This window comes from Folsomia candida, unplaced genomic scaffold, assembly GCF_002217175.1.
Source record: "Folsomia candida strain VU population unplaced genomic scaffold, ASM221717v1 Fcan01_Sc016, whole genome shotgun sequence".
NCBI classification, from domain to species: domain Eukaryota; kingdom Metazoa; phylum Arthropoda; class Collembola; order Entomobryomorpha; family Isotomidae; genus Folsomia; species Folsomia candida.
Window position 1 is genome coordinate 3888153 of NW_019091208.1, and position 12830 is coordinate 3900982.

The 12830-nt window shown below is 39.0% G+C and overlaps 1 protein-coding gene across 3 annotated transcripts in view; it reads right to left on the reverse strand.

The window, feature by feature from the left end:
- Positions 1 to 6540, reverse strand: part of LOC118437776 (neuroligin-4, X-linked-like) — a 50666-nt gene extending 44126 nt beyond the window's left edge. The window contains exons 1-4 of one of the 3 annotated variants that reach the window (XM_035857125.1): positions 6410 to 6540; positions 6117 to 6332; positions 5199 to 6055; positions 1287 to 5129 (exon numbers count right to left, since the gene is read on the reverse strand). In XM_035857125.1, the coding sequence (XP_035713018.1) occupies positions 1287 to 1911 (625 nt within the window). In that variant the 5' untranslated portion in view covers positions 1912 to 5129; positions 5199 to 6055; positions 6117 to 6332; positions 6410 to 6540. Of the gene's footprint in view, positions 1 to 1286; positions 6061 to 6116; positions 6333 to 6409 lie in introns of all 3 variants that reach the window. The other 2 variants (XM_035857126.1, XM_035857124.1) reach the window with 2 other exon arrangements.
- Between the last annotated feature and the right edge of the window lie 6290 nt (positions 6541 to 12830).

Consider the following 12830-nt stretch of genomic DNA (forward strand, 5'->3'; position numbering starts at 1 on the left):
TCGATTAACACCAATTTGCTCAAAATCCAGGAGCATTCGCTGGGACATCTCCCTTCTCCGAATTCTTTTGATTTGTCTCCACCTTACTTTAAACAAAGAGACGAAACACATTTGATTATGCTCAACCGGTATCTCAGAACGAGGAACAAAGACATTTTAGTCTATTTTGGGTACGACGACGACCACCACCATTACTACTCCTACTACACCCTTCGCCTATTATTATTATTACAACCAAAGTCACTAAATGAAGAGAGAGCTCAGCTTTTAAGACTTTAAGGAACTTTCCGCCTTCACTTTCTCCAGTAGTCGAACGGACTGACTCAAGTGAAATTACATTGGTTGTGAACCAATGAAAATCGGTGATGGCCGGGGGCTCGAGTTCACCAAAAGAAGAAGACAAAGTTTCCACAGTTTTCGCTAACTAAGACTTTTTAGGCCGTTTTCTATTGTTAGTAAAGTCTTTAAGACGAAGAGACACGGGGAAAGAGAGGAGAGAGAGAGAGAGACTAAGGCCCAAGTAATCCCCATTCTTGGTCCCTGTCTGCAGAATTGTTGGGAAATGAGGGGCCAAAAGTTGGGCGAAATCTTTAAATGAATTTTTACATACGTACGACATGCACACAGAGATGGCTTCCCTTCTAATTACGTAACTGTCATCTCCATATCGTTTCATGTGCGTGTACCTACACTGAAAATAATTGGGTTGGGATTTGTAAGTTGAGAGTAGAGATGTATGGTTCTACCGCCGTGGTATAAATTTGCCAATGACCGGTTATAAGTTTATCAGTTGTAACAAATTTATAACAAGTGGTGGTAAGTTTATTACCAGTCGGTGGCAAATTTGTAACCATTACAGACATATATCTTGACTTTCTGGTTAAAATTTTAAGCCGATTATATTCAGTGACATTGTTCTTATAGATACCCGAACTATTGAAAAAGCGTCTCAACATGTATGATTTTGGTCTCACTTAGGTCTAATTTGGGTAAAACGCATGTTGTCACTCTGCCCCAGTTAGCAAAACCAGAAGCAGGATTTAGTTTCCCTTAAAAGTTTCGCCTAGTTTTTCCCATTGGATAGATTTGAGATCAGTGATCTATCTTAATTACATATCTATGCACTACATGCATCTCCCTCCTTTGACGTAGAATATCCCGAAAAATCGTTACAAATTACATTTATCTTCCACCCCTCCACAAATATTTTCTTTTCCGTAAGTCATGTAAACCTGAAATTAATAACAACCCAGCCCCAAACCAATAAGTAACCTAACCCAACTTACCAGCCAGTGGAACATAAATATTGAGATAGAGACAGTCTTCACTCTGATTTTGTAACAAGGGAGCCAATCTCTTGAGTTGGATCATCCTTCCACGAGGCATATTCTTCAAAATTTCCGTCTCGTTCAATCCCCATTCTTCCCCTTCCCCATGCAGGTCACCACTTTCACTCGTACCAACACCATCCATACTTTCCCCATCCTCACTTTCTCCTCCTCCTCTCCCATCGTCCTCACTTCCGGAGAAAGCAGTCCTCGTCCGTATCGACGGGAGGGGAAAAACTTGCGGGCAGACGGGTCCCGGCTGGTCATTCATCCGTGTCCCGGACCACGGCGACCCACTGACCGGTGGCATCAGGCGTAACGAACCCAACGGGGCTTGGGCGTACGGCAGCCCGAGAAATACTTCCACCCCGTCGAAACCCCGTGGCACCGTTATGAACCCGCGCACAAGCCCCAATTTCGTCGTGACCACTCTCGAACTCCAACTTCTTTGCGGAGGTTTATTATGATAAGAATCTGAACCACCCAAGTCCGAACCGGGTATTGACGGGAGGCAGACGAGGAGCAGGAGCAAAAGCCGGCTAATAACTTGCGGAAAAGTGTTGCCTTCCGTGGACCGTGACATGTTGATGGGATTGATATTGATATTGCTTCACCACTTGGGTAGTAATGTTTACATTGGGTGGTACAAAACCAATATTTTTTGTAACACTGATAGACCAAAGTGGAAAAATGGGGAGAAATATGGGAGAAAGTTTGCCGTATTTTGTAGCAGAGGAATGGATGAGACTAATAATATTCAAAATTCGGGTAGTCTCAATCCGGTACGCTAGTTCTTCTGACCCAACTTTGTATTCATCCCGGGACTCGGACTGGAATCGCGGAAGCAACAATAATGATTCTGTTGATGATAAAAACGACACTTTTTGTCCCCTTTTCAAATTCACTTTTATCTTTGGTACGAGAGATTTAGTCGGGTATGAATGTCGCATTATTGTCTCCTTCTTCTTTTCTTCCTACAGGCCCACCACATTTGCATTTAACATGTTTCATGATCCTTACACATTATGGGGACAACTTTGCAACTTTTTCCGTGTTTTTTCTTCACATTTTTATTTTAACTTGGCGAACAGAGCTAAAAAAATCAGTGCGTTTCAGATATTCTTATAATTTGATTTTGCAACTTTCTCCATGTTTTTTTTCACACTTGGCGAACAAAACTAAATAAAATTTCACATCAAAGGGTTTCAGAATTATACAAAATTTGCTATATCGAATATGTTTTTTTATCATTCACTTGATAAAATTTCCCCCCTCTCTGATCCCTCAAGTGAAGAAATGTCTTTGTTGCACTATTCAAAAGTCATCTCCGGAAGGAAGGAAATCAATAAGAGGATAAGTAAAAAAAAAACTCGAGTCTTCTGACACAATCCTTTGTCATTATGACAGATGCAACATAATTATATTTCGAATTTGGGATTCATTCCGCTCCTTGAGAGATGATACAAATGATATTATTTTTACGCTGACATTGACAATTTTTCCGTCTTACTCATTCATTCTGATTATCTATTACAAAAGGAGTCCCTTTGTTTCCCGGGATTGGTCATTTGTCACATTACGAGTCTGTCACAAAGGGAGAAAAAAGAGTTAATTTGCGACTACGACTCCGTCCCTTCCAGACCAGCAAGATCCAAAAATTACTTGTAATTGAAACGAATGTTAAATGGATGGACATAAAATCTTCTTCTGCGTAGCCAATTTCACTCAAATAAATAAATACAAAAGCTTTCCCTTCTTTCCAAGAAATGTCCAGCTAAGTATGTAGCCAACCGAGACGCGAATATTGAACCAGTTTACTTCACAATGAAATTATCTTCTTTCTCCTCCTCGGTATGTACAAAATAAGACAAAACTGCTCACCATGAGCGAATAAAAAGTCAAGCAGCGAAGTCAATGAATGTCAGTTGCACACAATTTGTCCAGTCCACGACGACTTTCACTCTTCTTCTTCTCCTCTTTTGCAGCAGGAGGAATTTATTTACTTGAAAAAATTTATCTGTTTTCACTTTATTTATTTATGCTCTCACTCTTGAGTGAGTTGCTGCTTGCACAGATTTGGAGCTCTGTAGTCCATGGAAGATAAATGTGACACGCCGGATAGGGGGACTTATGTACGTATAAAGATAAATTATTTATAAATGTGAACCCGCGTATGAAAAATTTCCTCCAGTGCGAATCCCAACGAGTCTTTGGGACGACTGCAAACGTGTCTCATGCGGAGGCTGCTTAAAGGAGAAAGTTGAGAGAGAAAGCTCACTCACTCAACCAACCAGCTCGGGTAGGTTGTAGGTTTGTCGAGCGGGTGAGATTGCGATGATGGCGAATTGTTCCCTTCTTCCAAGGAACGTACATATAACCTACATACATGAGGATGAAGACTAACTGTCTGTTTGGTCGTACGTAGTAGTATTTCCACTGCGGAAGATCTCTTCGTTTCTTTGGGTGGAATAAGAGTCAGGAGGGATCGAGTGAGTGAACGAGCGAGAGGAGAAAGTTTTTGCTGCTGCTGCTTTAGAAAGCTGAGGATAAGATTCAAGCAATTTTTTTATACTTTCTCTCTGCCTCCACTTTCTCCAGGTATACGCAGACATATATTTGTAACAACATTGGGGAAGAAAAACTTGGACGATATGCCATTTTGGAGGGGAGACGAGTCGATAGGTAGGAACGTAATGTGTTTGTTATACGGGGAAAAGAAAGTTGTTGGAAAAGAGATGAGATGGCGAGAAGAAGAGGAGAACCAAAGTTTGTTTTGGTTTGGTTTGGAGTGATTTGAAATATGAAGGGATTTCGTTACATATATACGGTAGTTTTTTTATGAAATCAATTATTCATCGAGGGTAGCGAGTTTAATGGGTGTTGAGTGACACGAGGACGACATTAAATGTGTAATTTGGACAAAAACAAAGAGCAAATAATGGTTTTATCAGGGGACAAGTAACCTTTCCGTAATAACTGCTTAGTTACACTCTTAGAAAATTGGTAGTAAATTATTACTGACGTTTGTGTCTACCGACACTGGTAATAAGAGGCATTACCTTTCAGTAATGTTATGATAATGGAAAAATTTCCACTCAGAAACAAACTACTACCCCTCCGGTAGAAAGTTATTACCAAATCAACACCAATACCGAGTATATATCTGACTCTACCAGATTTTTACCAGTGCATATGACACGACAAGGTATGTACATATTAGATTTGGATGCACGACAGGCAACTAATTCTCCTTGATAAATTCCTAGTCCAGATTTTACTTGACATTTTAAGAAAGCTCGAGTCTGGGAAACTAGTTTTAATCCGGCCTGAACAAAGCAAAGTCGGTTGTCCGGTGGATGGTGCATGAGGTGGTTTCTGCCTTCCGCATGTCTCCTTATTATTACTCGCCTTGGTTGCTAATCCGTATTACTCGTCGACCAGTCCACTCACTCTCCAACACTTGGCGAGGGAAAGAGAGAGAGAAAGTCTGTCTCTGCTTCACAATGAGATGAGAGTACTTTAGTCGGGTTGGAAAATCCTATTATAATCCGTTCGAAGGGTCCCTGAGGGATTGTGTGTACAAGAATTGAGTGCATTTGTAACTCTGCTTTCTCTACTTCCTGTTTACCTACTCGTTCCCTTCCACAGTGGCCACGGAACAGAGGGACAGTGTCCCCACGGTTATTCGATATCAGTATCATTTCCCCATCTTATATAAATCCCTGCTTTCCCTGTCCTGCAATTTTAATGTCCCCACAGCTTCCGCGGCCCCTGTGAGAGATGAATCTGTTTAATTGGCCCCTATAAATATGCACCAATTTGTTATAAAAATGATTAAAATTGTAATTCCTTTTTTACTACAATACATACAATGTTAATCTCCCCCCAGATGTCCCTACCGCTTCCGCGGCCACTGCAATGTCTTGCATGACACGACGGGGAGGAAACTGAGCTAATTCTGTGCTACAAATTCGAGTAAACGTCTTAATCTCGGTGTAGGAAGAGAAATCTAATTGGGCAAATTTTGTACAAGTTAAAACATTTTCGTAAAATTTGGGCAGGGATGAAACCACAAATGCGAATAAAATGGACATGTAGACCTTCCTGCTTCATCACCCACACCTTTTCCTCGCCCCCCTTTTCTTTGGCTTATTACCAGGAAAGCAAGCATAGGTTTTGCATTAAAAATGATTTAAACGTACGATAACCAAGTTTCAATTTATTTAACGTCTGTTTCCAACGATAATTCCGTTCTTATCAACGAGATTCATGCTCCCTTTGGAACTGGGGAGCACAATTTTGAATATTTCTTCCTTCCACCACCACCACTAAAATAAGATTTACGCTTATTGTATCAAGTAAAACTTGGTGTAAATTGAGCGCATAATTTACAACTATTTTGCATCTGGCAGCTTGTACCTCGTGCTATTTACACTGTTAAAAATCTGGTAGAGTCGGATATACACTCCGTTCTGGTAATAACTTCATACCGGACTGGAAGTAGTTTTTTTAGTGGTAAATTTTTAATTACCACAACAGGACTAAACGATAATGTCCGATGTTACCAGTGCCGGTAGAGTCATATGTACGTACTCTGTTCAGTAATGATTTAACACAAGTTTTCTAAGAGTGTACTTATCACAGGCAAAAAAATGATTCGCCAATTTAACTTTTTTTTTCTTCGTGCCAGGGGAAAAGTTGATTAGGCTGAGATTTGCAATCCGAACCTGCACTAAAGAAAAGAAGTTAATACAAGAAGTTGAAAGTGCATGGTGGTTACGTGTGCACCTCTTCATTAAAGTAGGTTCAAGTAAGTCTGATGCTTACTTACTGGGCCGAAAGGGTACAACAAAACGATGTATGTGCTAAGCTTGTCAAGTTTAAGACCTTCATTCCGTCCAAACTGAACGAGCAGATTACTCCTTCTCCATTCCTCTCAAAGGCTTAATACTTTTTCTCCAGATGAAAGATTCAAGATAGAAACGTCTCATGTTCGAGATAGGGCTGCACACATAACCGAAAATGAGTGAATGCTGCTGGGTTGCTTTGATGGTATGAACAACACGATTTTGTGAGAGTACCCTTTAACGGATGATTTGTTACAAGGCAGCCACATTAATGGACCCATTAGAGACTTGGGAAGCCGATTTTTCCTGATTTAAAGCCACTTTTATTGCAGGTAGGGTCCCTATTTCGGTGTGATTGCTCGTGAAAATCTACCCTGTACGAAAGAAAACAAGTTTTATATAATGGTTGGATGGGTATCATCACTAGGAGAAAGAGAGGAAAAAGTAGGACTATTTACAAAGTAGTAATATTTACAAGTGCAAGAATTACTACTTCATTTCAGATAAGTGGGAGTAGACGTATTAAGTAGTAAAATTTTTAAACCTGGAGATAATAAAAAGTTTATTATGCTCGAGTCTCATTCAATAATTTTATGAATTTGCAAACATTACACGTTTTGAGGATAGGATTGGATGTATGTACGAGTTACAAGGGAGGTCTCCCAGCGGTTGCTCTCCGATTTTGGAGAAATTAGTGGCAATTGATCACAAATTTAATTAGTATGAAATTTGCGAAAGATACCATCTCCCAATGGGCACGTTTGGCAGAGATATTTGCATCCGAAGAGGAGAAAACACGCAGTAAATTTGGAAAGTGTAAAATTTGTCAATTTTATGGGGCGTTTTCTCCTCTTCGAATGCAAATATCTGAGATAAACGTGACCATTGGGAGATCGTGTCTTTAGCAAATTTCATGCTAATTAAATTTGCCCTCAATTGACACTAGTTTGCTCAAAATTGGTGAGCAACCGCTGGAAGACCTCCCTTGTCAGTCAGGTCTGAACTGTGTAACAAGATGAGACTTGCGTGCGCGAGGGGAAAAACGAGAGTGATTTTATTTTTTAATGGGACACTTTTCCATCTTTGTGTATTTCTTCTTCCTGGTTCCTTCCAAATAAAAGTGGCCATTCGAGTCAAGTGAGAGATAGTCTGGACTCGAAGTCGGAGTGTGACTAGGACATAAGACGAAGAAGAAGAAGAGTGAGAACGTCATTAATCATTGATAAGCCAGCAGAGGAGGAAGATATTAGTTATGTTTATTACGTCCACGGCAGCAGCACCCACTTTATCATTCTTTCCCAGTCATTACACTGCAATAAACCTGCAGGTTTCTTTAATTGTTTCAAATTTTACGTGACGAAATCTTAATTTATTTAGAAGTTAAAACCTGTTTTTTTCTACATTTTCACGTGCACTCTTAAAAATCTGGTGTTAAATCATTACTCCCCGAAGTACATATATATGACTCTACCGGCACTGGTAATAACGGGCATTACCGTTTAGTAATATCGTGATAATGACAAATTTACCACTCAGAAACAAACTACTACTAATCTTCGTAATAACTTCGGTAGGAAGTTATTACCAAATCAATACCAGTACCGAGCAGATATCTGACTCTACCAGATTTTTAACAATGTTCAGTAAATACGAACCCCGTTTTTCCCTGTGCTCACAAAAGCAGTAAGAAGCAAGATAGAAAAAAATGCTTTAGTTCGACGACGCATTTCACTTCCACTCACCTTCGTTCAAGAATCTGAAGAGCAGAGAAAGAGCTCGATCAAGACGCTTGTAGCGTGACGTTAAATGATTTAATTCCATTCAATCCACTTCCAATTCGACACCAAAGTGAGAACTTTTACTCCCTGTGAAAAATCTCACGCCTTTGCTTTTAGTTTGTCTGATGTCGACCAGAATCATGGGGTTGACCTAGTTGACTCGCATTGATAATTGGTTGTGCTTGTATCTTGGTGCATATTTATTATGTATGCACTCTCATTCCATACAATAGATTACATATGTATGTGAATGTGTATGCAAAATACGCTTATTTGTAACCCTTTAGAAGTGAAACTTAAATAAATATTAAGTAGCTTGAGCTGCTTATTGTGATCGTTTTGTCCATCCGTTCGTCTGTCCGTCTGTAAGCCAGCCTTCTCCAGAACGCTTTAAAATAATCAAACGCCGTTTTGGCCATGGTGCTTCTAATTTTTGACCCTTGTCGAGACTTGAACATGGGGTCCTTGCGGTCAAGGCGAGACTGACGTGTGATTTCAAACTTCAAGTGTCACTTGAATTTTTATGTGCGTTATCATTTTGAAGGGAAATTTCACCACGAATTCAACGCCAGCAATATTTTTGACCTCCAGCAACTCATGACCGTGAGAACGAGGTCAATAATCAAAAATATATTAGGTTGTCATTGTACTGTAAAGGAAATTTTAATCGCTTTGATGCCACTTTATTATGTTTGTTTGACATGATTTTATTTTCTTAAACAAACCCTGACATTAAAATATTGTCCTTTTTGCGAGATCAGCAACCCACACTAAAACCCGAAGATGAAGCCGAGAGCATAAAAGCACTTCGCCCGTCTACTCCACGTCGGATCCGAAGTGACAATTGAATCGGGAAGGGGACAAAATTAAGTCGACATTTTTATCCACATCTCTCACCAAAACCCATTTACAAGTTCTTATTACCTTTTACACGTCACTTGAGCTCTCTCTCGGAGATTGGCAGGTCCACTGCTGGAGGCAATTACTCGATCTATGTATGTCCTAAGACCCCGGAAAACTGGGACACGCCACGCCACGCCACACGCAAACCTCGAATTTATTCTGTCATGATATTTATTCGATGTGACTCTGCCTTCCACGTTTGAACCCACCAAACCAAGCATCAGGTCATCCGATTAGATGAGATCCTCCACCAATCTCATATAAAATACATGGAAAAACAGGGACCGCGGTAGCCGTGGGGGCACTAACATTGTAGGATAGGGGAGGGATGGGTTAATATAATGATGCGGACATCGAACAACCGTGGGGACATTGTGCCTCTGTCCGCGGCCACTGTTGGTAAGGAAGTCGACTACTTGCCCAGAAACAAACCACGTCCACCGGTCTTATATAAGTGTCTGAGCCAATACTGCTTGTCCAAGTGTAAATTTAGAAGTGCACTTTGGCTCAATGTCTTCATTTTGTGTGGAATTAAATTGAATTTCACCAAAGTCTTGCGGAATGCGGGAGAGGGAGAGCGATTGACTCTTATGTATTTTGCTGGGAGAAAATTGTCCTCAAGTGTGAAGTGGTCCTTTGGCTGGCTACATACTTTCTCTGGTCACAAGCATTGACACTGTTTCATTATTGGCGTGCACGGTTAAAAGTATTTGTAGGACATAGATATCTAAGGCTCTTCTGACTGTGTTATGATATTGCACAACCAGACCACTAAACTAAAGTTGGAGTGATAGTAGCCGTTCGTGGGGAAAGTTGCGTCCTAAGTGTCCAACTGGAGGTGTGCCAATTTCTGGAATGAATGTGGCACAATGATGGCATGTCTTAATTCACAGAAGGTGCAGTCATGGTGTAATGATGTGACAGATACGTAGTAGCTTCTCTTCAGAAGACTTGTGTCATACAAATTCGATAATAAAAGGGATGGCGACCATTTTAGGTTGAGTAGAAAAATGAGCGACACTAAAACTATGACTATATAGATATATGCATTTGTGAAGATCGCCGAAATATTTGTTTAATATTTGCAAAAAACCCCAAAATATTTTTCAAAATATGAACTTTCAATTTCAAAACTTAAATTGACGAATTAATTTTTTCCTGCAACAAAGCCATAAAAATAAATCCTACTCGTAAAATTTGCATTTCTGAATACAATGCTTTGAATTTTTTCGGGTCGAATTTCTTTGAACAAATAAATTTCGTCTCGCATCGTTGAAGTATTTACAAAGTATTATGTGTTTTTGAAAAAATATCTAAAATATTTACGTATTTTTCAAATAATAGCGGAAATATTTATAAATATATGTCTGCAAACCAAGAAATATATAGCCAATATGTGGAAATATTTTGATACTTTTGTTCCCTATGTTACGGAACACACCCACAAAACAAAGTTTGACCGTCGGTCGTCATTAAATAAAAAAAGTTGAAATTAAATACATATCCATCCTCTAACTATGACATTCTTCCTGTAGTGGGTGGACACCTTAAAATCGAATCAAAACATAGTCTAAAAAAAGTTTGATCTCCATATAAAAATCGAGTTCCACCACTTTTCTCATGTGCTGAATCCAAATTATTTACAAAGTTTTCAGCCAGTAAAGGCACTTACTGTTTGTGCGTGTGTGTGAATAAGGCTGGCTTTCACATTCTTTTATTTTGAGTGTTGACTTGACTCGGTCTTAATTTTCCAGAGAGTGACTTTTCTGATTTTCTGCCTCGCTGATTTGATTTCTTTTTCAGTTCATTCCTTTCATGCTCATTTCATACTTTCGAATTTAGCGTAGAAGAAGTACCCGTTTGAGATACTTTCGTATTTGCATATACGACTATTTTGAGCCCTTGGCCCTAATTCTTGGTTGGTTACTGACTCAGATTAAATTTCAAACTGTCATTCCCACAACAAACAACAATGCTCACCTAATTTTAGCAGAATGGGAAATTATGTAAAGTCGGACTAATGAGAACCTGATATGCCACAACACGCAAAAGGATCATCTCTCTTACCAATTACTGCTTCAGTTCAGTCCTTGTTCAACTTCCTTATTAATAAACTTCTGAGGCTTTATTATTCCGCCAGTGGTAATAATCAATTAAGAGACCGAATGCGAACATCCTTCATAAATACGTATGTATATACATTGGCGGCGGAAGCAGGGGGACAGGGGGGGCAGAAATTTAGCAAAATCGGGTTCTAGGTGGATTGCATGCAGGTGTTTTGCATAATCTTTCTTGACTAAACATCTCTTCGCATAAAAAAACTTTTTGCATAATTGGATATCGCATAATTTTACACTATTCGAAATCTGTAGTCAAGCAGTTAATATAGAATTTTCGGTATTAAACTTACTACCGCTTGGAATTAGAATTGTGCTGAACCGTAAAAATTCGCTTCAGACATGGTAAAACTTTGTACCGAATGTACGGAACGAATTAGATTACGCAAATACCAATTATGCGAAATTGTTGTTTTGCATAATTTGAAGTTGAACAAATTCCCTTTGAGATATGGGTGTTATGCAAAATAAGTTATGCAAATCAACCGGAAGTAAAAGTCACTCCTATTCCTATCTCACCCCATTACTGTCCACACATGTCCCCCTGCAACTTCCGCGTCCTCTGCATACACACAAAATGAAACAAAACTCTGTTCCCTTCACATCATAATTTTCCTTTCTACGTATTTATTAAACTTTGTCCTCATTAATTTCAACTGCAAAGAAATCTGCTTTGTTTGAAAACATACTGAAATAAATTTCTGTGCTCATAAGTTATAAAGTTTACAGGCTGGATACAACTGTTCTCTCAAGTTGAAATTTGAGATTCAAATTCGAGTCTGTCGAGAAGAACAAAGTAAAATGCAAATGAGCTAATCATGAGGAAGAAACAGGACGTGAAACAATGGAAAGCATCACGGTTAAAGGGTAACTATACAACGTTGTACGAGACAAGGAGCAACTTTGCGAAAAACAATATGTATGATTCGCCAGAAGCCAACCAACAAACATAAAACAACACAAATGAAGAAAGGAAAGTCGAAAAGTCTTAATTGCATGGGCGATGCATGTATCATGACTTTTATTTTCTATTAAATATGATCGTATTAGTGGGTGTAATTGCACACTCTTTGAAAACTGGTATTCAATCATTACTGACGGGAGTACAAACTTATGACTATGACTCTATCGGTAATAATTGGCATTACCCTTTAGTAATGCTGTGGAAATGAAAAATTTACCAAAAAGAAACAAACTACTACCAATCGGGTAGGAATTTATTACCAAAAAAATACCAGTACGGGGTGTATATCTGACGCTACCAGATTTTTAACAGTGCATGCATGCATGTATGAACAGTTGGTGGACACGATGTATGATTTCATTATGTGCGAAAATATTAAAAAAAAACGGAAGATGAAAACAACTATTTTCATGAAAACGCAAAATATGAACATTAAAGTTATCAACAACGAAATGCACGCAGCTGTCGTACAAATTTCCAACACTTTCGAAATAGCAGGACCACGAAAATATTTGCAACAAAAGAAATCTCACACCTGTCAATAGTTCATCCATCCCACGAATAAAGATCATTTTTATAAATTACAAAGTCGAGCCCTCATATTCACTGGCATGTAATATGAAAAAGATCTAATTACAAAGTCTCACTCGACACCGAAAAGCTTAACCGATTATCATGTACGTGTTAACTGCTGCATCATATAAGGGAAACCTTCACCCTGCTTTTCTTTGGCATCCTACAACAGATCTGTTACTATTAGTGAGGTGAGACAGGTTAAAGTTTCTAGTTTTTATCATCATGAAATTGTTTATCTATTTAATTGTGAGTCTTAACCTTTACTGGCTCATTAGGTACCGAGTGACCCCAAAATTGTTGATATAAGCTGAAATGCT